At 38.5% G+C, this 24891-nt stretch overlaps 1 protein-coding gene across 1 annotated transcript; it reads right to left on the bottom strand.

Moving 5' to 3' along the window:
- Positions 1-549: 549 nt before the first annotated feature.
- LOC139454057 (cell surface glycoprotein 1-like) lies at positions 550-23939 on the bottom strand. The gene is made up of 2 exons (XM_071235551.1): positions 23843-23939; positions 550-2267 (listed from the first exon to the last, which is right to left on the bottom strand). Exons 1-2 carry the CDS (start codon positions 23937-23939, stop codon positions 550-552), a joined length of 1815 nt encoding a protein of 604 aa, XP_071091652.1.
- Between the last annotated feature and the right edge of the window lie 952 nt (positions 23940-24891).

The raw sequence follows: 24891 nt of genomic DNA, 5'->3' as shown, positions 1-24891 counted from the left end.
GCACTGCGTGACGAAAACTGTTAAGTGCTTCCAAATCCAGAAGATGGGATATTGTAAGGCATAATGAAGCTGCTTGTGTTTCATATTGTCCACAATATGGCCTCACAAACAACTCAAGGGCATAACGGGTGGATCAGGGTGACATAACATTCTCAAATTTCAAATAAAAAAATTCTGCCAGGTTTGACAATATATTTACACTTCTTAAGACTGAACAACTCTATCTTTAACACCATAATGTGAATACCTGAATTTCAGAAAATGAATTTCAGAAAATGACAGCGGTATTAGTGGAATTTGTCACTGACTGATTGGACGAATGTGGATAGGCGTGTGGTCGGAAGCACTGGGTGAACCAATGAGTAAATGTTGCGTCAGTGAGTCAGTGCATGAGTGTATCATGAGTAAATGCATGAGTGAGTGGAGGAATCAATGTGTGAATCTGTAGGTGAGTCAATGGGCAAGTCAGTGGGCAGGTCAGTGGGTGAATCAAAAGGCAGGTCAGTGGGCAAGTCAGTGGGCAGGTCAGTAGGCAGGTCAGTAGGCAGGTCAGTAGGCAGGGTCAGTATTCAGGTCAGTGGGTGAGTCAGTGGGCAAGTCAGTGGGTGAATCAGTGGGCAGGTCAGTGGGTGAATCATTGGGCAAGTCAGTAGGCAGGTCAGTGGGTGAGTCAGTGGGTGAGTCAATGGGTGAATCAGTAGGTGAGTCAATGGGCAGGTCAATGGGTGAATCAATGGGTAAGTCAGTAGGTGAGTCAATGGGCAAATCAGTGGGTGTATTAAGGGGCAAGTCAGTAGGTGAGTCAATGGGCAAGTCAGTGGGAAGGTCGGCGGGTGAGTCAGTGGGTGAATCAGTTGGCAGGTCAGTGGGCAGGTCAGTGGGTGAGTCAGTGGGCAGGGCAGTGGGTGAGTCAGTGGGCAAGTCAGTGGGTGAATCAGTGGGCAGGTCAGTGGGTGAATCAGTGGGCAAGTCAGGGGGTGAATCAGTGGGCAGGTCAGTGGGTGAATCAGTGGGCAAGTCAGTGGGTGAATCAGTGGGCAGGTCAGGGGGTGAATCAGTGGGCAGGTCAGGGGGTGAATCAGTGGGCAGGTCAGTGGGTGAATCAGTGGGCAAGTCAGTGGGTGAATCAGTGGGCGAGTCAGGGGGTGAATCAGTGGGCAGGTCAGGGGGTGAATCAGTGGGCAAGTCAGTGGGTGAATCAGTGGGCAAGTCAGTGGGTGAATCAGTCGGCAAGTCAGTGGGTGAATCAGTGGGCAGGTCAGGGGGTGAATCAGTGGGCAGGTCAGTGGGTGAATCAGTGGGCAAGTCTGTGGGTGAATCAGTGGGCAAGTCAGTGGGTGAATCAGTGGGCAAGTCAGTGGGTGAATCAATGGGCAAGTCAGTGGGTGAATCAGTGGGCAAGTCAGTGGGTGAATCAGTGGGCAAGTCAGTGGGTGAATCAGTGGGCAAGTCAGTGGGTGAATCAGTGGGCAGGTCAGGGGGTGAATCAGTGGGCAGGTCAGGGGGTGAATCAGTGGGCAAGTCAGTGGGCGAGTCAGGGGGTGAATCAGTGGGCAAGTCAGTGGGTGAATCAGTGGGCAAGTCAGTGGGTGAATCAGTGGGCAAGTCAGTGGGTGAATCAGTGGGCAGGTCAGGGGGTGAATCAGTGGGCAGGTCAGGGGGTGAATCAGTGGGTGAATCAGTGGGCAGGTCAGTGGGTGAATCAGTGGGCAAGTCAGTGGGTGAATCAGTGGGCGAGTCAGGGGGTGAATCAGTGGGCAAGTCAGTGGGCAAGTCAGTGGGCAGGTCAGTGGGTGAATCAGTGGGCAAGTCAGTGGGCAGGTCAGTGGGTGAATCAGTGGGCAGGTCAGTGGGTGAGTCAGTGGGCAAGTCAGTGGGCAGGTCAGTGGGTGAATCAGTGGGCAAGTCAGTGGGCAGGTCAGTGGGTGAATCAGTGAGTGAATCAGTGGGCAGGTCAGTGGGTGAATCAGTGAGTGAATCAGTGGGCAAGTCAGTGGGCAGATCAGTGGTTGAATCAGTGGGCAGGTCAGTGGGTGAGTCAGTGGGCAGGTCAGTGGGCAGGTCAGTGGGTGAATCAAAAGGCAGGTCAGTGGGTGAGTCAGTGGGCAGGTCAGTGGGTGAATCAGTGTGCAGGTCAGTGGGTGAGTCAGTGTGCAGGTCAGTGGGTGAGTCAGTGTGCAGGTCAGTGGGTGAGTCAGTGTGCAGGTCAGTGGGTGAATCAGTGTGCAGGTCAGTGGGTGAGTCAGTGTGCAGGTCAGTGGGTGAATCTGTGGGCGAATAAGTAGGTGAGTCAATGGGCAGGTCAATGGGTGAATCAACAGGTGAATCAGTGGGTGAATCAGTGGGCAGGTCAGTGGGCAAGTCAGTAGGTGAGTCAATGGGCAAGTCAGTGGGTAGGTCAGTGAGTGAATCAATGGGTATGTCAGTAGGTGAGTCAATGGGCAAGTCAGTAGGTAGGTCAGTGGGTGACTCAGTGGGCAGGTCAGAGGGTGAATCAACAGGTGAATCAGTAGGTGAGTCAATGGGCAAGTCAGTGGGTGAATCAATGGGCAAGTCAGTCGGTGAGTCAAAGGGCAAGTCAGTGGGCAGGTCAGTGGGTGAATCAGTGAGTGAGTCAGTGGGTAGGTCAGTGGGTGAATCAATGTGCATGTCAGTTGGTGAGTCAGTGGGCAGGTCAGTGGGTGAAAAACTAAGTAACCCATTGATCTCCATTTCACTGGGCTCATATAACATTCACAAGGTATTATGAACCTATTCTGCAATGGGTCGAATCCCCATGGGAACAATAGATGACCATTGATGGCTTCAAGTACTGACCTTTACTTTGGTGTGTAATGACACACAACATAGCACCAAGGTACAGCAGAGAGCCTCAACATTCCATTCTACTCATGTTGTCACCAACCCACCTTCACTGAAACCTCATTAGCGTGAACTTCAGTTAGTGTATCCATCGCTCAAGAGATCCAACTTGTCTTCATCATGGCTTGGATCTGACAGAAAGATAATGCCCAAGACAAGTCTCTCATTACATGTGCTATAGTTAGTAGAAGGAGGATTCTACCCAGAAGTCACTGCATCATCTAACTGGCAACAAATAGCTGAGGGACACCCTGGATTTATAAATACTGTAAATCATGAATTTGATGCAAGCATGAATTCAATGTGAAAAAATGAGGGTGTCCTTTATTCGCATGTGCGTGTGTACGTGTGTGCGCATGCTCATGTACTCACATCAACAGAGTGAAACGTGTGTGTGTGTGTGTGTGTGTGTGTGTGTGTGTGTGTGTGTGTGTTTCTCGTATAACACAGCACACAGCAGTATAACAAGCTGTATGACAGCAGTCTATCATTAACTGAGTCAGGACAATCAAGTGATTGACGCCATGTTGGTATGATGACACCAACCACCTATCCATTACAGTTGCCTCTTATGGCCAGCATAGGTTGTTGGTGGGGACAAATTGTAACACAGAATACCCATGGGTGTAACTCTTCATGCCCAAAAGGATATTTGGTTGTCAAGATATATGGAGTCGGTCCCTGTGGATTGTAATGCCATCAAACAGATATATGCGATGGTGGATATCAGGCTGGTTTTGTGTTCAACTAATGTATGGACCACTGTATTCCAAAAAAACACTTAATTTAGCAGTCAATAATAATAATGATGATAATAGTAATAAAATGTAGATTATATAGGGCATCATGGAAAATGATTAATACAAAATCCTTTGGAATAAGCCTGTATACAGCATCAGACATATCCAGGCCAACAAACCTAAGCTTGTCCTTTTTGATAAATCCAATGAAATTATTTATACTATTGAAATTTCTGTCCCTTTTGACACTACTGTGATTGACAAAATGAGGAAAAACATGGCAAATATGCAGACCTCGCTTTCGAAATATCACAAGTACCAAGTTGTCCGACTCCCCATTGTTCTCGGTGCCTCAGGTTTGGTGCCTCCCAAACTGTTGACTGACATTGGGAGAGTACCTGGGTTTTCTACCAGGAATACAGCCCTTCTGACATTCTGGGTAATGCAGAAGGCTGCAGTGTTGGGGTGTCTTCACATTTTCCGAAAAGTTCTGGGTGGGATTGACTCGGTCACTGGATCAATGTGCACTCAAGAATCATTCTCAGCTCCTTGGGGAGTATACAACCCAAGCTGCCTGTTAGGCGATAGAAGGTTAACAACCACATTGCCATCTCATCCTACCGGATACCCCTTCACTGCTGGGTGAACGGAGACTCATTTAAAGTCATTTGGCCAAGGAGACGCCACATGTGCTACATGTGCTTCAGTGTGGGGGAGGACACAAAGCCCCAAATGAGGTCACTCATCCAAGGACTATCTGTGACTGAAGTTGCTTAACTTCACCTGTTTTGTGACCTGTGCTACTTCTTACATGAAGTTCAGTTTGCCATAGTTTTCTACACTCTTTTGAGGGTAAAAAGTGTCTTAATTTATCAGCGCACCAGAAAAGCTATGTATTTATATAAACTATGCCAACTAAATCACCGGAACCCAATTAAATTTGAATGCTTGCCTTTAGTTGCATACATTTACACATAAAGAAATTTGAAAACTCAATAGTATCACAATACTATGCATAATTACAGAATGTAGCTTTCTCAGCTTGTGCACACCTATGTCCTTACCTTACAGATCCTTTCTTACAAACTGAATGCAGGCCTCACGTAAACATGCACTCTACTGCAGTGAATAATAAACAAATTTGTAAAATTTCGCTCAATGTAACTGAGACATGTCACTGCTGTGAGGTTATGTGACAGATGACTGACTTAGGGCACTACATAAACACATGCGAATTAGAATAGAATCCAAACTATTTTCAAAGAAGTCCACTCATCGGTTTACAAGAACCCTAATAGACAAGATCCAACAGAGTAAGTCAGTGGTGCAAGGATTGTTTACACCATCGGATAGGACTAGAAGGAAATGCTCTTAAATGGTTTACAACATACTTAGATGGACGGCGTCAGTCAGTCACAGTCAATGAGGTAACATCAGATAGTTTTGTTCTCTCTTGTGGTGTTTATACCCAAGGGTGAGTTCTGGGCCCCATTCTTTTCACACTGTACACAAAAACTTTGGGTCATATCATCTCTAAGCAACTACTGAACTATCATTGCTATGCTGTTGATACGCAACTGATGAAGACTTTCATGTCATCTGAAACTGAAACAGAGCTTCAAAAATTTGAAAATTGCATCAGAGCCATGAAGCCATGGATGATTGAAAACAAACTAAAATTAAATGACAACAAGACAGAGTCTTTTTTGATTGGTATCAGAACAAAATTTGAGAATGTGGGATTCAAACACAATACAAGAAGGTGATTCCAATGTCGCATTCTCAAAATCAATGAAAAATCTTGGCGTTTTTCTGGACAGTGGACAAACTATGGAACAACATGTAAGCCATGTCTCAAAGTCATGCTTCTTTCATTTCCTCAACATTGGAAGGGTTCGACATCTACTCACAAAAGAAGCTGCACACACTTTTGGCTAGATCTTGAGTTATATCACGGCTTGACTATTGCAATAGTCTCATGAGTTACACCACAAATGAACAACTCCACAGGCTCCAACATGTACAAAAAACAGCAGTATGTATCGTCATGAAGACATCAAAATGGACACAAGTAACACCTGCTCTGATGTCGCTGTACTGGTTACCACTCAAAGCCAGAATTAAATTCAAATTTCTAATCTTGGCCAACAAATGCTACATGGAAACAGCCCCATTATATCTTACCGAACAACTGCCTTAATACAAGCCTTCAGATGTCTCCGTTCTCAGATTAACCACCTGTTACAAGTCCCGGAACCCCATCTCATAACCTTTGGTCAGAGATCTTTCCAGATCTGCGCGTCCTACCCACTGATCTTAAGCTGTCGCCATCGCTTGCATCTTTTAAGGCTCATCTGAAAACATACCTCTTCTGACAACACTATCCAATCTACCTCTTCCTACCTTTCATCCGCATTATTTGCTAAAACTATGTAGTGCCATGAGTATTAACTTGGTGAATGGAATCTGGTGCAGTATAGATGGACTCATTATTATTATCTAAGGAGTTGTGTCTTTGAGCTGAGCAGGGATTTGGAGATAATACCTATGCCCCAATAACAACATACCCTGATGGCTCATCTTTCAAAGATAAATGTCTACTGTCATGAACAGTTACAGCGGGTGTGCACTCACTCACTCACTCACTCACTCACTCACTCAGCTTCTTTAGAGACTTCCAATCATATATAAATGCCCTCAACAAACATTCAGTGTTATAGACTTGTTATGTGCCGATTCCCAAATTGAAACTAGTGTGAAACCAACAAACATCCAACAAATGGTATACAATCCACAAATGTTTTACACAATTAACTAGGCTTGGAATCCAGGGTGATAAGTGATCAACACATGAAAGCTGTTCTTGATGTTATGTCAAATGAAATGTGAGATGAGACAGGCACTCGCCCTCTCCACTTATTTACTCTAACTAGCTTCCAGCACTTTCGACACGGTGCTGGACCATTCAAGTATCACTAGAACACAGAATATTCCACATGTGTCTATAATCCTTGACATCCATCCATGCTATTCCAGAAGTTAACAGATAATTCAAGCATCTGAACATAATAACTTCCTCACCACTGCTTACATAAATAGTACTACATTCCGGACAATTAATCATTGCCCAAATACAATGCAATGAACTTCTACTGAATCTGAACAGAAATAATGTAATAGAGTTTCTATCATTGTTTAAGAATAAATTACACTGCCATATAACAGAGAATTGATGATGTGCAGACTGAGGAGAAGACCATGTATAACAAACTGTGATGAGACATACTCACCATCTACATCAAATGTTACACTGTAAATCAATGAATGGGAACAAGTCAAAGGTTAAGAATGAAAAAATAGTTTTTACTTTTTACATGATTATCATGTTTCATCTTCCGACTTTGTGATGGTACCCAGGAACAAGCACAAACAATGCACAATCCAATCCAACACAACAAAAAACATTTGACATGTTTTTATCCTACCTATCTGACAAAGTTGCTCTTTTCATTTATAAAGAAAACAGAGTAGATATATTTCCCCAATAGCTGACACTGGTTTCTCTGATCCAAGCTTGATTACTTCCAGCTATCACTGCAATATTACTGGAAACACCATCAAATTCACCCACTAACTTTCTAACAGCTGTATACATTGTTCATTGACACTGAGTGAGTGAGTGAGTGAGTGAGTGAGTGGGTGAGTGGGTGGGTGGGTGGGTGGGTGAGTGGGTGGGTTGGTGTGTTTGTGAGTGAACAAGAAACAACAATAAGAATTACTTGAGAATGGACTTCACAATCTGTATATCCTCAATTATCTCCATTCTATTTTCATACATAACCTGGACCCATTCCCCACCACAGCTTCATTTTGAGTCTGGTTCAAAAGACACAACTCTAAAACTATATATCCAATCAATTTGCACTGTGCCTTCATGACTGAAAGAAGCAGTTATAAGTACCTCTCAATTCGCCATCTATACAACTGCAGTCTTCCCAACTGCATCGTTCCCAGCAAAAAGATAAGCCCACAATTATGCCTGTGGACCTGGGCCAAACTTGTGTCCATAAGAGACATTTTGATTGATTGTTAATTTCAACCTCATGAGTGTGTGAAATTATCTGATAAGTTAGTGATAAGAGAAAGGAATTGATATAATACACCAGATACACCTAAACTGAGGAGCAAAAGAAAGTTTGCCAAGTTTGCTTTTTATGTATTTGAAAATTGAAAGAACTGTTGATAAATTTAACTGTTTCTATTTAAGTATCACTCATTCCAGCAACAGTTTGAAAAAAGCAATCTGTGACTGGGTAATTTTGCATAAAATTCAATTGATTCAATGATGACTGGAGTAAGAAATGAATTTGCAACCACTAGACCTCTTCCCTGTTTGAAATGTTATAAATTTGTGCTGAAATATGCAAATTTATTGATTTAAGATAAGATGTCTAAGACACCCATCACCAGTTGTGTATATATATTATGTGAAAAGATTTTTTCAAATGTTTAAGAGTTTTAAATTAAATTATTTTGAAAAAATAAAACCACATGGGAGTATTATTGGTGTGCTGACTAAGCACAAGCAAAGTTCTTTCTTTCTTTTTCCCTTCAGTTTCTTTGAGATAAAAACCTGCATGGATCTGCAACTGACTGAATTCCCAATTCTCAACAGAAGTCATCTCAAATGAAATTTAAACCCCATAAATAAAAGCGACAGAACCATTTCCATTGTATGATTGCAGCTATATCAAATGATTGTGTTTATGAATCAATATTAATAAGTGATGAGGCCTGGTGTTTGAGAAAAAGGTAAGCATATCCTGCCCCACTGGTGGAACCATCACAAACACATGCAATGGCAAGTCAATTGTTCACCTGAAAACACATGGGAACCTATGATACAAGTAAAAAAATGGAATTGCATCAGACATCATTTTTGTCACTGGTGTTTCAAATTTAGAAATGTCATCCACATGTCTACCATAAAACATGTTGAAAGCTTTACTCATGCCATGAATGTTTTAATTCTGATCAAACAACTTTTGAGCAAAAGTTGTATGATTCTTTGAAATCTTGTAGAAAAAGCCTGCTTGAAGAAGACTTGAATGTTGTAACCTCAATCTTAATGATTAGACTCACAATAATGATTACAGTTCCAAACAAATATTACCAATGATTGCAAATAAAAAAGATTTTATTTCATTTTGTCCAACCAAAGAAAAGGCCAAGTGAGCTGTTAAATTTAATGCTAGGTTTGTCTAACGATGGAATCCTGAAAAAATATTTTTTAAACAAAACACTGGATTTACATAACAAAATGAAATGCTTCCTTTCAATCAATACTCAAAATGGCCACGACAGGTTTGGAAGTTGTGGAAATATCTGACTATTATTTATCATAAGAACAGTAATGATCTAGGAGAAAGAGGTCAAGTGTCTTGGTTCTTATTTCTTAAACAATTTATCTGTAAAGAACTTATTTCAAGATATGAACTAGAAAAAAATCCACTCCTACATCTTTTGCATCACAATTGAGATATTGGAAGGGATGTTCTTGCCACAGTTCAACAGATTTCTATATCAGGTGATCATTCAATTAAATTTCTTTTATCATTCACCACATAACCATGACTACAGTTGTCATGAGAAACCAAAGTTTTTCTTGAAATAGATTTATGGACAAAAGAAATATTGTTTATGAAAATAACAAAAGTTTTTTTTGAGTTTTCAATGATATGATTTTCTTGTGCAACATAACCTTTATGGAACAAGATATGAAAACTTTCAAAACAGCAATCGATACAATTTTGGACCTGAAGAGCAAATTGCAAGACAATATGATGTGAGGCATCATAGGGTTCGATATCTCATTCAAGATTATCGTTTACACACACACACACATTATAGCACCACCAGTGGCTATTACAAAATGTACTAGATATGTCACTTCTATAACCCCTCTAATTGACCAGGGGGCGGTTGGGTAGCCTAGTGGTTAAAGCATATATTTGTCACGCTGAAGACCCGGGTTCCATTGGTGACATGGGTACAATATGTGAAGCCCATTTCTGGTGTCCCATGCCGTGATATTGCTGGAATATTGCTAAAAGTGGAGTAAAACGACAATCACTCATTCACTCCAATTGACCAATTAGATTCCACCTCTTATATCACTTGCATTTGCTTCAAACACAATGGCAACGCCTACCGGTAATCAAGATGATGTGATCAATAATCCAAATCTATATTGTAATAAAACAGGTCTTATATCGCGAAGTGCTTCAAATCCCTTGCACCTTGATTAAAAACATGAAAAAAATTGCATTATATCTGTCGGCCCTGTAGTCGACCAAAATCTGCACATTGATTACAAACTGGATGTCTACTTTGTCACACGATTTTGATTGGATTGTGTATAGACTCGGTAGTCCAGCCAAAGTGTAACTGCGGAATTCTAGCCTAGTTTAGCAAGGGTGGAAACTGGACTTTTATAATCAGTTAATGCCCTTGCCTCGGGAAGATGATGACCAACCTCTCTCTGGGCAGAGAGTCTTTCCACTAGACAAAGGGAGGCAGTCCAGACCAGTATCCAAAATAGCGGCCTGATGCTAACCATAAAGCTGCTGCAACTGTCTAGTTGAAAATTCTAGTCCATACATATTTAAATCTCTGAATCATTAGGTCAGTTAAGTCATGTTATGCCAAAGTTGGTAGTTTATAGAAAAACATGCAAAGTAGTAGTGAGTGAGTCAGTGAGTGAGTGAGTGAGTGTGATTTTATGCCGCTTTTAGCAATATTCCAGCAATATCACGGCGGGGAACACCAGAAATGGGCTTCACACTTTTAGTTCTTATAACCACAGTCCGTTATAAGCATATGTGTAGCTTACATATAGCAGAGGCTGGGACAAAAAAATAAGTTTGTCATATCCGTCAGTTAGCCAATCAGCCTCAGTTGTTTAGCGAATGGTCTCGAAACACACAAAATACATTTAGGCTAACACAAAATATGTAGACTGTAGTCTACATGTGAGTGAGTGAGTGAGTGAGTGAGTGAGTGAGTGAGTGAGTGAGTGAGCGAGCGAGCGAGTAAACAAAAGACATTGTTCCAATGAAAGACTGAGTGAGTGAATGACCAATCTTGAACCCACTGCCCATCAAGCTTCCCCACCCTTCCCAACAGGGTAATGAGCAAATGCACTAGCCACTTAACACTAACATACATGTCCTCTAAATTAACAGTCTTATTTTCTAAATAATCTCAGCTATCTTAAGGAAATATATCTGTCTAAAATCAACTGACGAGCTGGCATAATAATGCTAAAAAAACTGCTTTATATGCATTAAAAATACTTCCTGTCCAAATCTCCAACTGAAACCAGTGCTTCACTTCACTCTTTATTCGCCCAGACTTGTTCTATATTGACCCTGCATATTTCCGATTTAATTTCACATTCAAAGTCAGATCCATATTTATTTTTCAATTAAAGGAAGTTTGTGAATCACTGCATTCCTGTCAGACTCTAAACTTAACTCAGCTGAAGAAATCAATACAAATGCAAGACTTAACCACCTAAACGCTCTGTATTTATTTCACAAAACTAGGTGCCTGATCAGAGTATGTTTCCTTGATCAATAGAAACCCAGCCTTATGTGATATCCAAGTGTAAAATATGACAGTTAATAGTGCCTGTAACTGCTACTATATTTTCTCCATGAATGCATACAAGTTGGGTTTAGTGTTGGCAATGCTATTTGAAAGATTTGAGTTTTTTTCTATGAACAGGCGACTGTCATTTTCTGCCATACAAGTCAAATAACTTTATGATTTGTGAATCAAGTCACTTAACTCCACTTCAGACCCATTGATGTCGTTTCCTAAAAACTGCCTCGAAGAAAATTCATCAAGTGAACACACTATCAAAGGCGATTAGAAATGGATTTTCCTTGTGATGGCTATTCAATCAAATCTTTCCTCTTAACAGTCCTAATAACCTTTCTCTCAGTTTTCAAACCTTTAGACAGTTAAAGAACTGGCTTCAACTTAAGAAAGTATGACTGCTTATGGGTCTTTGACATACTGTTAACAATATTTTAATCAGCACTTGGTGGCATCAGATTCTTGAAAGAAAATATTTTCATTCGCTGGTACTTTTGAAAACTGATTTAGAGCAATACAATACTGAAGGAATAATAAACTTAGTTGAAAATGTGATTTGAATACAATTGAATTTTCGTCACAGATTCAATTACAACAGTCCACGGAGATGCCGCCAGTTCCCCAACTCCAATTTAGTACCATTTAAAGATTTAGAAAAATAACACTTAGCGGACTGGCATCAGAAGAATGTCACAGTGTAATATTGCAGTCACATAGGAGCTGTATAAGAAGTTGTGTGGGATTGTATTCAACACAAACATTCTAGACACTGGATCTCACAAACACAACACGAGACATTTTGGTGGCATTATTCGTAAATTAGTCATGTGGGTGGTGGTTCTTGTGCAACTTAATTAGTTCTGAATGTGATATACATCAGTCTCTATACTGCATGTCTCCTCTAACACCCATGCAATAATCACAATGGTGCCCACTTAGCACAATAGCTGTCAAATGGTCTCACTTGGCTCCTGTTTTTCACTCGATGGAAAGTCAGTTTAGCATACTGCCACAAAGAATCAACATCTGGCTACCGGTTTCAGCATCTACTGTACTTAGTATGCGTTCATTGGTGTTTTAGTAATACTTTCACAACTTTCAGCGCTTTGAGCATGCACCCGAGGGGTGTGGAAACATGCGCAATATAAAGAGCCTATTATTATTATTATTATTTCAGACTGCAAACACATCCTTATTCAAACTGTGATTGATGGGTGCTACCACTAGGGCGGGTCATACTTACGCTTATCCCGAATACCTGGAGTCATCACTGATTTTCACTGATCCCTTCACATTATTTTCATCGATATTTTGCCTTTTTTGCAGATTATGATTATTCTAAAACAAGATATGATATACTGGTATCATATATGCCCAGTTGAATCTTTTTCGTTGGATAATAAAGACAGGCTATTCTCTGGCATTTTTGACATTTTATATTTATGGAATCTTAAATGGCTATCAAAAGAAAACATAGAAATTAAATGTTTTAAATTTTATTGTGAACAGATTTAATTCATATATCCTTTTTTGAGCAAATAAGATACATGTATACCCTAGTCAATGAATCCAAATGAATGTATTCAGTGTGGTACTTTGGAGCCTCAGAGCATTATTTTAGATTAACATTCTCAGCACGCTTTTCCCCAAACCATGTTTTTCTGACTTCGATAGAAGTAGATGATAAAAGATACATGTCATCAAATGTTTTGTTCCTTAATCTCCTTATCATCAACCACCATGGCAGTCATGAAACAAAATAAGCAGACAACCCACTTTATCAACAACAAAACACATTGCTGAATGTTAAGTGGATAGTTTTGTTGGTATCAGGGAATTGTGTTATTGTCTAGGATCTTGCTTTTGCTCAGTACACTATTATGGAGCAAATAAAGAGAAAATGAGAAAAGAACTGTGTAATCTCCACTGCAATGTAGATTTAACTGATCTTTCTGCAGACAATTAGTAACTAAAGACCAAAAGAATACTCATAGCAGAGATGGATGAAAATTTGATACTGGGCCATTGGGCAAGTTACTTGATAACTCTGACAGTTAACTAATCCAGACAGGCAGGCCGTCATTTCAAACACTGGTCATACATTTTACTCCAAAACTTGTCTAGGAACATACTGAGGGGTTTAGCGTGTCAAATATTGTAAACATGCAACATTCTGGAAACTTAAAATTAATAATGTTTGTTTGTTGTTTAATTCTGCACTCAGCAATATTCCAGCTAAATAAATAATCCAGTCTGGACCAGACAATCCAGTGATTGACATCCTGAGCATTGATCCACTCAATTGGGATACGATGACCAAGTCAGCGAGCCTCACCACTTGATCCCATTAATCACCTCTTACGACAAGCATAGCCGCCTTTTACGGCAAACATGGGTTGCTGAAGCCCTATATTACCCCAGATCTTCACGGGTCTAAAACTAATAATGACAGGGAGTATGGTTCTTGCAATGCCCCATTGAACAAGCATTTCCTGTTTATTGAAGTTTCCATAGAAACCATGACAGATACCGAAAAAACTACATCTACACATCCAGAAGACACATCATGACTGATGAACTCAAGTGAATTATGAAACAATGCAGCTGCAGACAAAATCTGTGTTTCCAAGAAAGTGACACCTTTAGGAAGCATATCCTGTACAATGTTTCCCAGAGGCATTACCGTGCCAACATTTATCCATACCTTTTTTCCACATTTTTTTATATAATCTTTTGAAGTCAACAGGAAGCACCCCATCACCAACACAATAAAACAACGTCAGACTTGAATGTTGCCGTATGTCAAGAACTTGCACAAAGGTTTCTGTCAGGCTTCTATGAAACGTAAATGAAGTTGTAATGTAACCATTCTGGTGTCTGGGTACTGGCTGTAAAAAAGGTAGTGATTCCTTTCCTGCTATACATACTATAAACTTAAGACAGATGTATCCAGGGATGGAATGTCAGTCACATTAAAATTGGTGTCTGATTTGTGAATATGGATGCAAGTTTAAACTTCTATCAGTACATACCAAAGACCTGGGAATAAAAAACTTGTATGGAAAGTGGTATTCATGAACACCTGGTGGGGTGGGGTCAAGTCCACAGAATGCTCTGAGCATTACAGCTAAGTTGATGTTGATGTAGGAATGTTACTTCAGTTTGACATCTTCCCGAGACAAGGGAGTTAACTGACTGTAAAAGTCCAGTTTCCACCCTTGCCGAACTATGCTGGAATTTCTGAGCTCGATCGTAGTGCCACCAGTGGCTATTATGAGTTAAGACCCCTCTATTCCATTCCTATTGCCCAATCAGATTCCACCTCTCATGTCACTTGCATTTGCTTAAAAAAAATGGCGGTCACCAGTCAAGATTGTCTGAACCATGATCAAGATATGTATTGTAATAAAACGGGTCTAACCTCGCGAAGTGCATCAAATCATGTGCGAACCTTGATCAAAATCATAAAACAATTTGGAAAATATTGTCGATGCCAAGTTGACGGTACACATCTTTTGCATATCCTGCAGTTGACCTAATCCATGTTGTGTTTACGAACCGAATGTCGATTTCATTACACGATTTTGAATGGACTATGCATAGACTCGTTAGTCCAGCCAAAATATAACTCCATAACTCCATAATTGCAGCCTAGTTTAGTAAGTGTGGGAAGTGGACTTTTACAGTCAGTTAACTCCCTTGCCTCTGGAAGGTGTCAGTTTGTGTGCTAACATCGCTTTGTGGAAGAGGGATCAAGCAAACAAAATGAGTATTCTTTGTCTCAGTAACCTGAGGGCCCCGTTCACAAAGCAACCTTTAGTATTACCTCTAGGATCGTTTTGTGGAACAAAGTCCAGAGACCTAAAACCACAAGCAACCTTTTCCCAATGACTTTCATGAATCTATGTTAAAGCATTGGAATCAGACAATCATAGCAATACGATTTTGAGGAAGTGGACACTGAGCTTAACTTTCTGATATTTTTCTGTTCAATAACCAATTCCACATCTTTAATTATATAGAAAGCACATAGGATGAATTAAGTAGATTTGCCAATTTTAAAGGCAACAGAGTGTATTTCAATGAAAACTGCCATAGATACCCTCACTTGAAGTGTAGTTTATTAGATCAAGGATTTATTTAATCTTGGTTATTGGAGACATCTTTTTTAATATGATTCACAATCTCAGTTCATCTCCATCTAAAATCATATTAGTTGTCTTATAACTATGGAAAACAAAGTTGAAATGAATGAAAGGATGCATTGACGTTGGCCAAGTGATGGATGTGCCAGACTAAGAATCAGCTGAATAAATCTCAGGCCTGTCTCCAGCACCTATTTCAAGGACATTCAGATGAAATTTATACACAAATGTACATAATATGGCATAAAAAATTAAAATCTGATATAATATACATAAAAAGTTCAATTGAACCCAGAAAACAATGCCTGAATATTTTTCCTTAAGGTTAGTTGCTTAGATTACAAGGCTGTTTCTTTTATAAAGTGAAAAAATGATGGTACAATTCCTGTTTCTTTAAATTTCTCTCTCTCTCTCTCTTTCTCTCTCTCTCTCTCTCTCAAAAATATCTGTTTAAAGGGATAAAACAAAATTGCCTCTCTCTCTCAAAAATATATCTGTTTAAAGGGATAAAACAAGATTGCCTTATTAAGTTTGGAGACAATACTTCTCATACAATGTTATCATGGCCTCATAAAGCCACAGTAATGGAATGTCTCTTCACACAAATCTTCAGAAAGGATTACTTACTCTTGTTGGTTCTTTTAACAGACAAGAGGAGGGTGTGTCCAGGGATTGAAGTCACCTCTCCACTTCATGTCTCCTGTGTGTACACTTGTGAGATATCCATTCAATATTAGTGACACACGAGGGATGGTATGTGTATAAACTATCGGAAATGAGCTGTGGAATGCATTATGGACTGACAGTGTCAACAAGCTTGAGTCACAATGGCCTTATGTCCAGTGTATTGTGATGGTATGTAAGTCACAACTGTCCTATGTACATTGGATAGTGATATATAGAACTCTTTACCAACAATCGTGTAGATTTATTGGGATGATGGTCTGGTGACCAAATATTTCCAATTTTCCAAAGTATTTCACTTCCAACAAAATTCGAACAAACCATGTAAGTAAAGTAAGCAAATTGGGTGTCGGGTCATAGAAATAATTTAATAACAATTCAAGAGTATTCAAACCAGTGACACCAAAATATGGGTAAAATCCTACAATAACAGCCAGATCAGCACTAAATGGTGTATCATGATACACATGTTTTCAACTATACTTTTATCAGCTATTACTTTATCTTGATTTCCTTTCAGGGATAGGTTATATTTATTATGAGCAGATCATTTTGGTATTCATCTTAAAGGAGACAGCTACCTCTATAATTTAAGAAGTTCTCCTTTTTTATTTCCCTCAGCAATTCTTTTATCATTTTGGGGACTACATCATCTGAAGTCTCAAACAGTCCATCATACAGTAGATATCATTTATCTATCCCAGCCAAATATAATGTTACAAATCCTAATACTTGCATGCCAAGGTAATATGAAATGGAAGAATAACATGACATAAATTTTTGTTATTCTTGACAGATAAATGTTATATACTCCAATACCAAAATATTCAAGGGTCATATATGACATATGAAGATATATGTCTGTGCCCAAGCTGTAATTCTTTTACAGATATCTACATGTTAAGATAAGGCGATCTCTGTGGACTTGCAACAGGAAATGGAATGCATGTTAGAGCAGCCTATCTGTTGACTGTCAATTTCATTCTTGTAGCAAGCTCAAATACCCTAAAGGTCTTTGTGCGCACTCATTTTTTTCAAGACATGGAACTGAGTATTTGGACAATGAATATCCTACCACATAAAAATAATTAATACCATAGGGTAGCACTCGGTAACTATTCTAGTTTTGGAAAAAAATGAAGTTTTAATGTTTCCATAGGCATATTTTTTCATGCACTGTCCTACACAGATCATTGATTCTTATGGATGTGGAGAAATCTCTTTGACACTTACAGACGTAAGCATGAAATAATTTTCCAGCTTTCATCTGCATAACATCAAAGCTACTTAACTTCATTGGAGATTTCTTCAATCTGGAATGGTATTTAATTTCAAGGAGATTCAGCCACTGGCAATGGGATGTGTCAATATGGCCACTGACAGTGTCAATACTCCTCACCGCAAAGTCAGTGTTGCAAACTCAACGAAAAGGGCTCTGAGATTTTGTTAAATCAGTTTTATTAAAGATGTTATTGATTAACTGACAATATGCATTTACTGCTTCGTTTCACATCACTGTCCCAAATACCAGAACAAAAGATTTTGATATTTCATCTAAAATCATCAAATGAATCATTTCTTAAGGTTCAACTGTTGATGTAATCATGTTTAGTTTCTATCTTCCTATGAAGATTAGGTCGTATTACTCACACAGTTCATGTACCCAGTTTACTCAGGATTTTACACACATTCAAACAATCCTCTGCCGGGAGCAAGGGTACATAACTCTGACCTCATCTCTGTGTGCTGATGGGTAATCATGTGACCACAATGACATCAATCGACCTTCCCTTTGCTGAAGGTCAAAGAGGGATGAAGAGGGACGTTTGTTCAGGATAAAGGGTCACCTATTATCAAGGACTCTCCTTCATTTAAGCTCAAAATAACTTCCCGAGTCACCACCTGTCCATACTGAGGTATGACAAGGGCACACTTACAATACAGCAGGTCTTTCTGCAAGTTTTAAAGGTTCTCCACAAACATAAATGTCCAAGTATTGAGTTTCAGCCTTAAAAGCTTGTATAAATATTCCAAGATGTGGACGATCTCAACTGATAATGGTACAACTGGGTAAATATTTGGGAATATACTTCATATTCTCGTATGAAAAGGAATTGTAAATATGGAAAGAAAATATTAATTTCATGGAACGTGAACATCATGTCAACTCACAAAAAGGAAATTTCACGACAAAGACAGAGATAATTCTTTTCAGTTATAACTATTTTGCTTTTTTTATTGTTGTATTGATAAACATAAAGGCCTGTAACAAAACATTTTCTTGGAAAATATGAAATTGGATACATATCTTGAAAGTAAGATTTTGATATAAAATAGCTATGATATCATAAAATATTATGTCAGGGGAACATCCATGCACTCCAAACAGACTGATATTAAACCTATTGATCTGTGGAAACTAACAATGTTAGAAATTAGTCATTCATAACCATTTAACATTTCCTACATACAAATGTACTGATGCATACATAACCTGTAGCTCAATACTTGTACCATTGCACAAAATATCCCTATTCGCACCAATATTTCAGCAAATTATTATTGCTATTAGTCTACATACAAACTATATCCCATGGACTGAAAATATCAGAAAGGAAAAACTGAATCAGCTAATATCTAACATTTACTCCCAATTAACCTACTAACTTGAAGAACTTCATGGAGAACCATGACATGTGGTGAAACAAATAATTGCAGGGTTCATGACAGGGCTTCAGATCCATGGCACTGATTTGAAAGAACATACCCTCACAGACTGCTCACTTTACTGAATTCCCAGCTCTGCACCCTGCTACAATTACGTGTTCATTTATTCATCAAGCACATCACTATTGTAGTCAGGTTCATGCTGGTTAATCACTCAAAGGTATCACTCATCACTCACAGGAAACTATATCGGGAGATAGCCACTGATAGAGGGTCTATTAAGGCATTTCAACTTTTGCAATGGTTACAAACGCTGTCTTGCTCTTGCAATAGTTGTAGCTGTATCCACAGGAATATGTAGTTGATCCATGTGTCCTAATGAGGCCTTATAGTATACATTGGTATATATGTGTGTGTGTGTGTGTGTGTGTGTGTGTTGTAAAACTACGCAGTATTGCAACAGTACTTTGATAGCATCATGTGCAACTTTACCCTCCCATAGGGTAACCTTTCCCCAGTATTTAAAGGGGATCTATGCTCCACAATCTGGTGCCCATGTTCTTCCTTGGAGACATTGTCTGTGTGTAATTGGTTATAGAAAATAGTAAATTAATATATACTGAACAAAAAACGTTAGGGAATCAAGAATATTTTGTTCGGATATTTTTATGAAATTGTGTGCTAAATCTTCACTACAAAGAGATATCCACAAATTTTGGTTCAGTATATAAAAAAAATTTGAGTTCACTAATTAAGTGAGTGAGTTGGGTTAAACGCCGCTTTTAACAGTATTCCAGTTATATCATGGTGTGTCAGCTTAATGTGGGAGGAAAGCCTGAAGTGATGCAGGTCTCAGACGTTTACCACTTTGGTGAAACCCACAAGCACGGGCATGGTGCTGACAAACCTAGAAACATAATCAGGGTGAACCAGGATTGAAACCCACAATCATAGGTTTCTGGCATGCCCAAGGGACGCAACTCTGCACAGCGAATCGTGGCACCATAAAGTAAGTTTTGAATGTCTTGAATAAAATTTCCTGATATTAGTAATTGGCCCGAGCCAAGTCTCCCCTTAAGAAGTCAAAGCCTATATTTCATAGCTTTGGAAGATTTTGTATGTCAGATAGGAATGCATATATCCACTTACAGTCTCATATGAACTTACAAGCATGACACTATAAATAAGGTATATTTTGAAAATAATATGAATGGTTATTAAAGACTAACAAATTATTGAAAAGAAAATGATCACTGATGGAAGTATTGTTTCTTGATATTATTGTATTGTATTGTATTGTGTGACACCATTCATAGTTTTGTCATGTTTAGTAACCACGGTATCTATGTTAACTATTGACGATTCAACATGGCAAGACTATTGGGCCATCAACAGCTGTACTGAATGGATAGTTTGAAAAATTCATTACACCTGCTGAAGATCCGGGTTAGAATTTAAAGAGGCAGCTAACAGGATGGGATGGTCAGACTCACTGGTTAATAGCGCGGATCAATGCTCATGATGTCAATCACTGTAATGCGTGTGTGATGCTAAGCAACCATTACACCCTTCTGACAGGCATAGGCTTTCACAGTGTTATGTAAAACACATTTCTCAAGGGGGACATACAAAAACATATGAAGAACATATAAGGAAAGTATCTGATTCAATATTGCTTCACAACCCATGAAGAGCCGGGGTAGAATAGGTCTTCAGCAACCCACGCTTGCCAAAAGAGGCGACTATGGTTGAAGTAAGAGGCCACTAACAGGATCCAGTGGTCAGGCTTGCTGACTTGGTTGATGCATGTCATCGTATTCTAATTCCATAGATCAATGCTCATGATGTCAATCATTGGATTGATCGGTTCACACTCAATTATTTACAGACCGCCGTCATACAGCTTGAATATTGCTGAGCGCGGCGTTAAATACACACAAACAAACAATATTGCTTCCCAGAAACAAACAAAAAATCAACTTGTATATTTAGAACAGTATTGTTTATGCGAATACCTGTTGTTATCACTGATCCATTCATATAATTTTCATCAATATTTGGCCTTTAACACCCAATGGAATCTGTTGAGGCAAATAATCAAAACTGGTAATTCTCTGTCATTTATGGTTGATATTTACATGATTGTTGTTTAAGTACTATAAAAGTATCTATGTCTTTTTGGCAACAAGCAAAACGTAATATTTGTTCTTTTTTCATGTTTCTTTCTCATGTATTGCGATATTACCACACAACTGTTTTTAAAATTTGAATTGATCATTCTAGCATATAAATTGATTATTTTAATCTTAAATCAGCAAAACATTTAAAAAATGCCTGTGTCAATTTTTCTTTTACTGTGCAACTCAAACTGTGATGCAACAATATGTTCTTTCAAAATATTTTTAAGAATCAAAGATAAAAAATGATGAAGAAAATGTAGATGATTTCTTATCAAACAACATACCTCCTAACTTTATGACAGGTCCCCTACTTCTTGTATCACAATGAATGTGAGAGGCAATGTCCTTTGTCTTTGATGTCATTAGCTGGTGGTATCAATGAATGATCGAGTTGCACTTTTAAGACATTTGTATGGATTACTGCTGTATGTTGAATAGATGAATAACATCCCCCTCTTCCAACATTTTCATCTATTTGCTCAAACAGCAGCATTCATACTGACATCACATTGCTTTTAAAGATGATATTTAAGAAAACACTACTTTAAGGATCGAGCTATTGACCCTCACAAAGGATAGTGGTAGGAAACAAATCTGAAAAGCACTAATATTTGTATATATTTTGTGACACAGTGGATATACTCAGTGACATGATCTCCATTATCAAGAATCAAAAACATTTATCATACAGAACATCCTCGTAGGGCTAGGGTACAAACTATCTACATATGGGAAAAAATATAACTATAAACATGAAAAGTAGATGCACATGATGTATATTATATATACAGATATATAGTCTGTCATACAGACCCTCAAACAATTGTATCCAATACAGCCTATGCAAGTCCATAATGTTTGGCAAACCTATATTACTGCAGTATCCGGATGAAGAAAGTCTCAGGATGTTTTTTTATTATTTTTCATAACGATAATTTAACAACTGTCTTCTCCTGTAAAATATGTTCATTTCAGAGACTAGATATTAGTCTAATAGAGATATTACATATTATTTTTATTCACGATATACAAACATTTATACATATCATAAGGTGGCTGGCAGCGTAACTTAGTGTAGATACTGTATTGATAAGTATAGTTGTAGTAAAGTTTTCACATCATATCTAAACGTTGCCTACATGGTTCTTTTAATAAACATGTCTGAGCTAATCATGTAACATATTTGGCTTTTTAAGAACAGGGGTTCAAGATACTTGCAAAAATTTTAGTATCATTTTGACAGTTTCGTAAATCCAGTGTTTGAAGAAGTAACTGTCTTTCGTAACTATAAATGAAGTGTTTTTCATTAGTCTGTCTTACAGACCCTGATACAAATATATATCAAATACAGCCCATGCAAGTCTATAATGTTTGGCAAGTCTAGATCACTGCAGTATCTGAAAATGATGAGAGTCACTGGGCTCCTTTTTATTATATTTTTATTAAGATAACTGATAAACTGTTTTTTTATGTACGATATGTTCATTTCAGAGACTAGATGTTAGTCTATGTTTTTCATCTTCCATCTTGTTTAGGTTGTTTATCTGTCCTCAAGATCAACCATGGAGATCGACACCTCTCCGGAGCCCTTTTGACCACACTCCACCCTCACACGTCACATGTGGTATTTGTCTCCTGTTCCAGCCCTTGAAGTGTGTAATTAAAACTGACCAACTCTCCCCACTGTGGACTGTGGAACTAAACAGAGCAGCATGGACATGCTGGACTAAAGGAGACTATTCTTATACATGAATTTCTCATGTGATGTTAAATATGAACCAAAATGAAAGCTCAAAACAAGCACTACAAATGTTCAAACACAACACAATCTCAGAAAATTAATTGTCAAAGGGTAAAATTTGGAATCTTGATGTTAGTTCAAGAACTACATATTTTATTTAATCTATTGGTGTTAATCATTTCAATTCTCGCTTTGGGAGATGCATTGTCTGCCAGAGGCATCAGGTTATTAATGGATGATATTTCAACTATTTGTAGTTTGTATAATATTGCCATGTTTCTTCAAGGAATGTTATGTAATAAAGATAAGATAAGATAAGATAATATTTATTGCAGAAACGTTCCATTAAGGGACAGATGCAATTTTAAAAGACAAGACACTATGATACATAATTTACATTCCTGTAGACACATACAAAAACATAACAATCAATATTACATATTTGATGATATTATTATACATAAAATGTCCACAGTTGATTATGAAGGGGTATTTATTGTTTGAAATGATAGATATGGAAACAATTGCAGTTGATATTGACTGCTTCATTATTTGACAGGATGTAGTGAAATAATTTGTCTTCATGACTGTGGACATTTACATTTACATTTTATCTGGATAATTTTCCAAAGAGTATATTTCTTTCTTGAGTGTGTTTAATACAGTAAAGTAAGTAGTGTTTTTCGTGATCAATGTCTTGCCTTTAAATATCTTGTTTTATGATATCATATCAGATGTCCCCATATATACAGGGTCCAGCATGAGGGAGATGGGGGTGGACAACATACAGATGCACAGTCCGGATAGATAAGATAGATCATATCACACACACACACACATAGTTATGAATCATAATGGTTTGTCATTTAAAATTGTACCCTGAAGACATGGATCATTGCTCACAATATCAACCACTTGATTATTTACAGGCCTGTCATATAGCTGGAAGTACACTTCTACAGTGACACTTTGAGTGTCTTCGCAGTGTGCAACCTGAAAGTCCCCATTGCAACATCACCACTTAATGTATCTCAGTGAAACTGACCATGTGCCAACTTCTGTAAACCCTAAGCCGCGTCAGCTGGGGAAGATAACTGACTTATATGGATTAAAAGATTATCTCACAACTGTGAAGAATATAAGCCACAGAAGGGCCCTTACCAAGCCCCGACAGAGTCTTCACAGCCTGGAAATTGAGAGGGGAAGATACTCCAATGCTCCAGTTGAAAATAGGTTCTCTCTGCAGTGTGATTGCCATACTGTGGAGGATGAGGAACACTTCCTGCTCTCATGCCACTGTATACAGACCTAAGGAGAAATCTCATGACACTGTTAGAAATAGGGATACTTCCCAGACTTATAAAACCAACCTCCTAAAACAAATCATGAACACTCCAAAAGAATGGTCAAGTTTTGTTGCCAGGACTGTATTTCATTTCCCATGTTTCAGCTGAGACCTACATAAGGGCCCACATTGGATAAGTCTGTTTCTGCCATTAAACTCTGTGCACAGAGCATAATCAGATACCTTTATCTCTCAAATATACCCTGATGAACGTCACCAATTACTTTAAAACTTGTGAAAAACATACATATGGATAGGATTCCATCACCTGTATTTCCATTTCCATCATGTTTTCATGCATTTATGTTATGCATATATATCATGTTCTCATTTCATTCTATTTTTGTACCAAGTCTCAAGTGGGCATTTTTGTACAATAAAATATTCTTGATTCTTTATCTATACTGCTGTAGCACACTGGATCATGGGTATCTGGTGATGTCTGCACCAGCAACCTTACAGAAAAACTGTATTGCTCCCACTGGACATGCTCTCTCTGGCAAAGGACAAGTTTAATCAATCCTCCCAATTGTTTTAATGTGTAACTTCAATGGTACTTTGATGCTGATTTCAGTTTCCGTATTTAAATGTGATTCAACTTGAGAGCCTATTTGCTGGGCATCATTGAGGATTCCCGAATGTCCTCTGGATTGAAAACACGGAGGGACCTTTGGACCCTTTTAAAGCAGAACTGGGTCACATTTTGAAGTGAGTATATTTTGTTTATCTTGACAACCTCCCAATTAATATCACATTTAATACATTGCCCTCGGGAGTAAGCAGTCATTTTCCAACAGACCAAATGTTTATACTTAATTGTTTGCACGAGACACTATTACGCATCACAAGGTGATGCATTGCAAAT

Source organism: Haliotis cracherodii, unplaced genomic scaffold (assembly GCF_022045235.1).
Source record: "Haliotis cracherodii isolate W230 unplaced genomic scaffold, xgHalCrac1.p SCAF_1, whole genome shotgun sequence".
NCBI lineage: Eukaryota > Metazoa > Mollusca > Gastropoda > Lepetellida > Haliotidae > Haliotis > Haliotis cracherodii.
The sequence above is the reverse complement of the archived record's forward strand: the minus strand, read 5'-3'. Positions and strand labels throughout refer to the sequence as shown.

Bases quoted from the DNA above. Each gene is read 5' to 3' on its own strand.
- LOC139454057 (XM_071235551.1), bottom strand. From the start codon at position 23,939: ATGGCAATCACACTGCAGAGAGAACCTATTTTCAACTGGAGCATTGGA. The intron at 2,268-23,842 runs GTAAGGGCCCTT...ATTCGCCCACAG, and splicing joins GAAGACTCTGTCGGGGCTTG to ATTCACCCACTGACCTGCAC.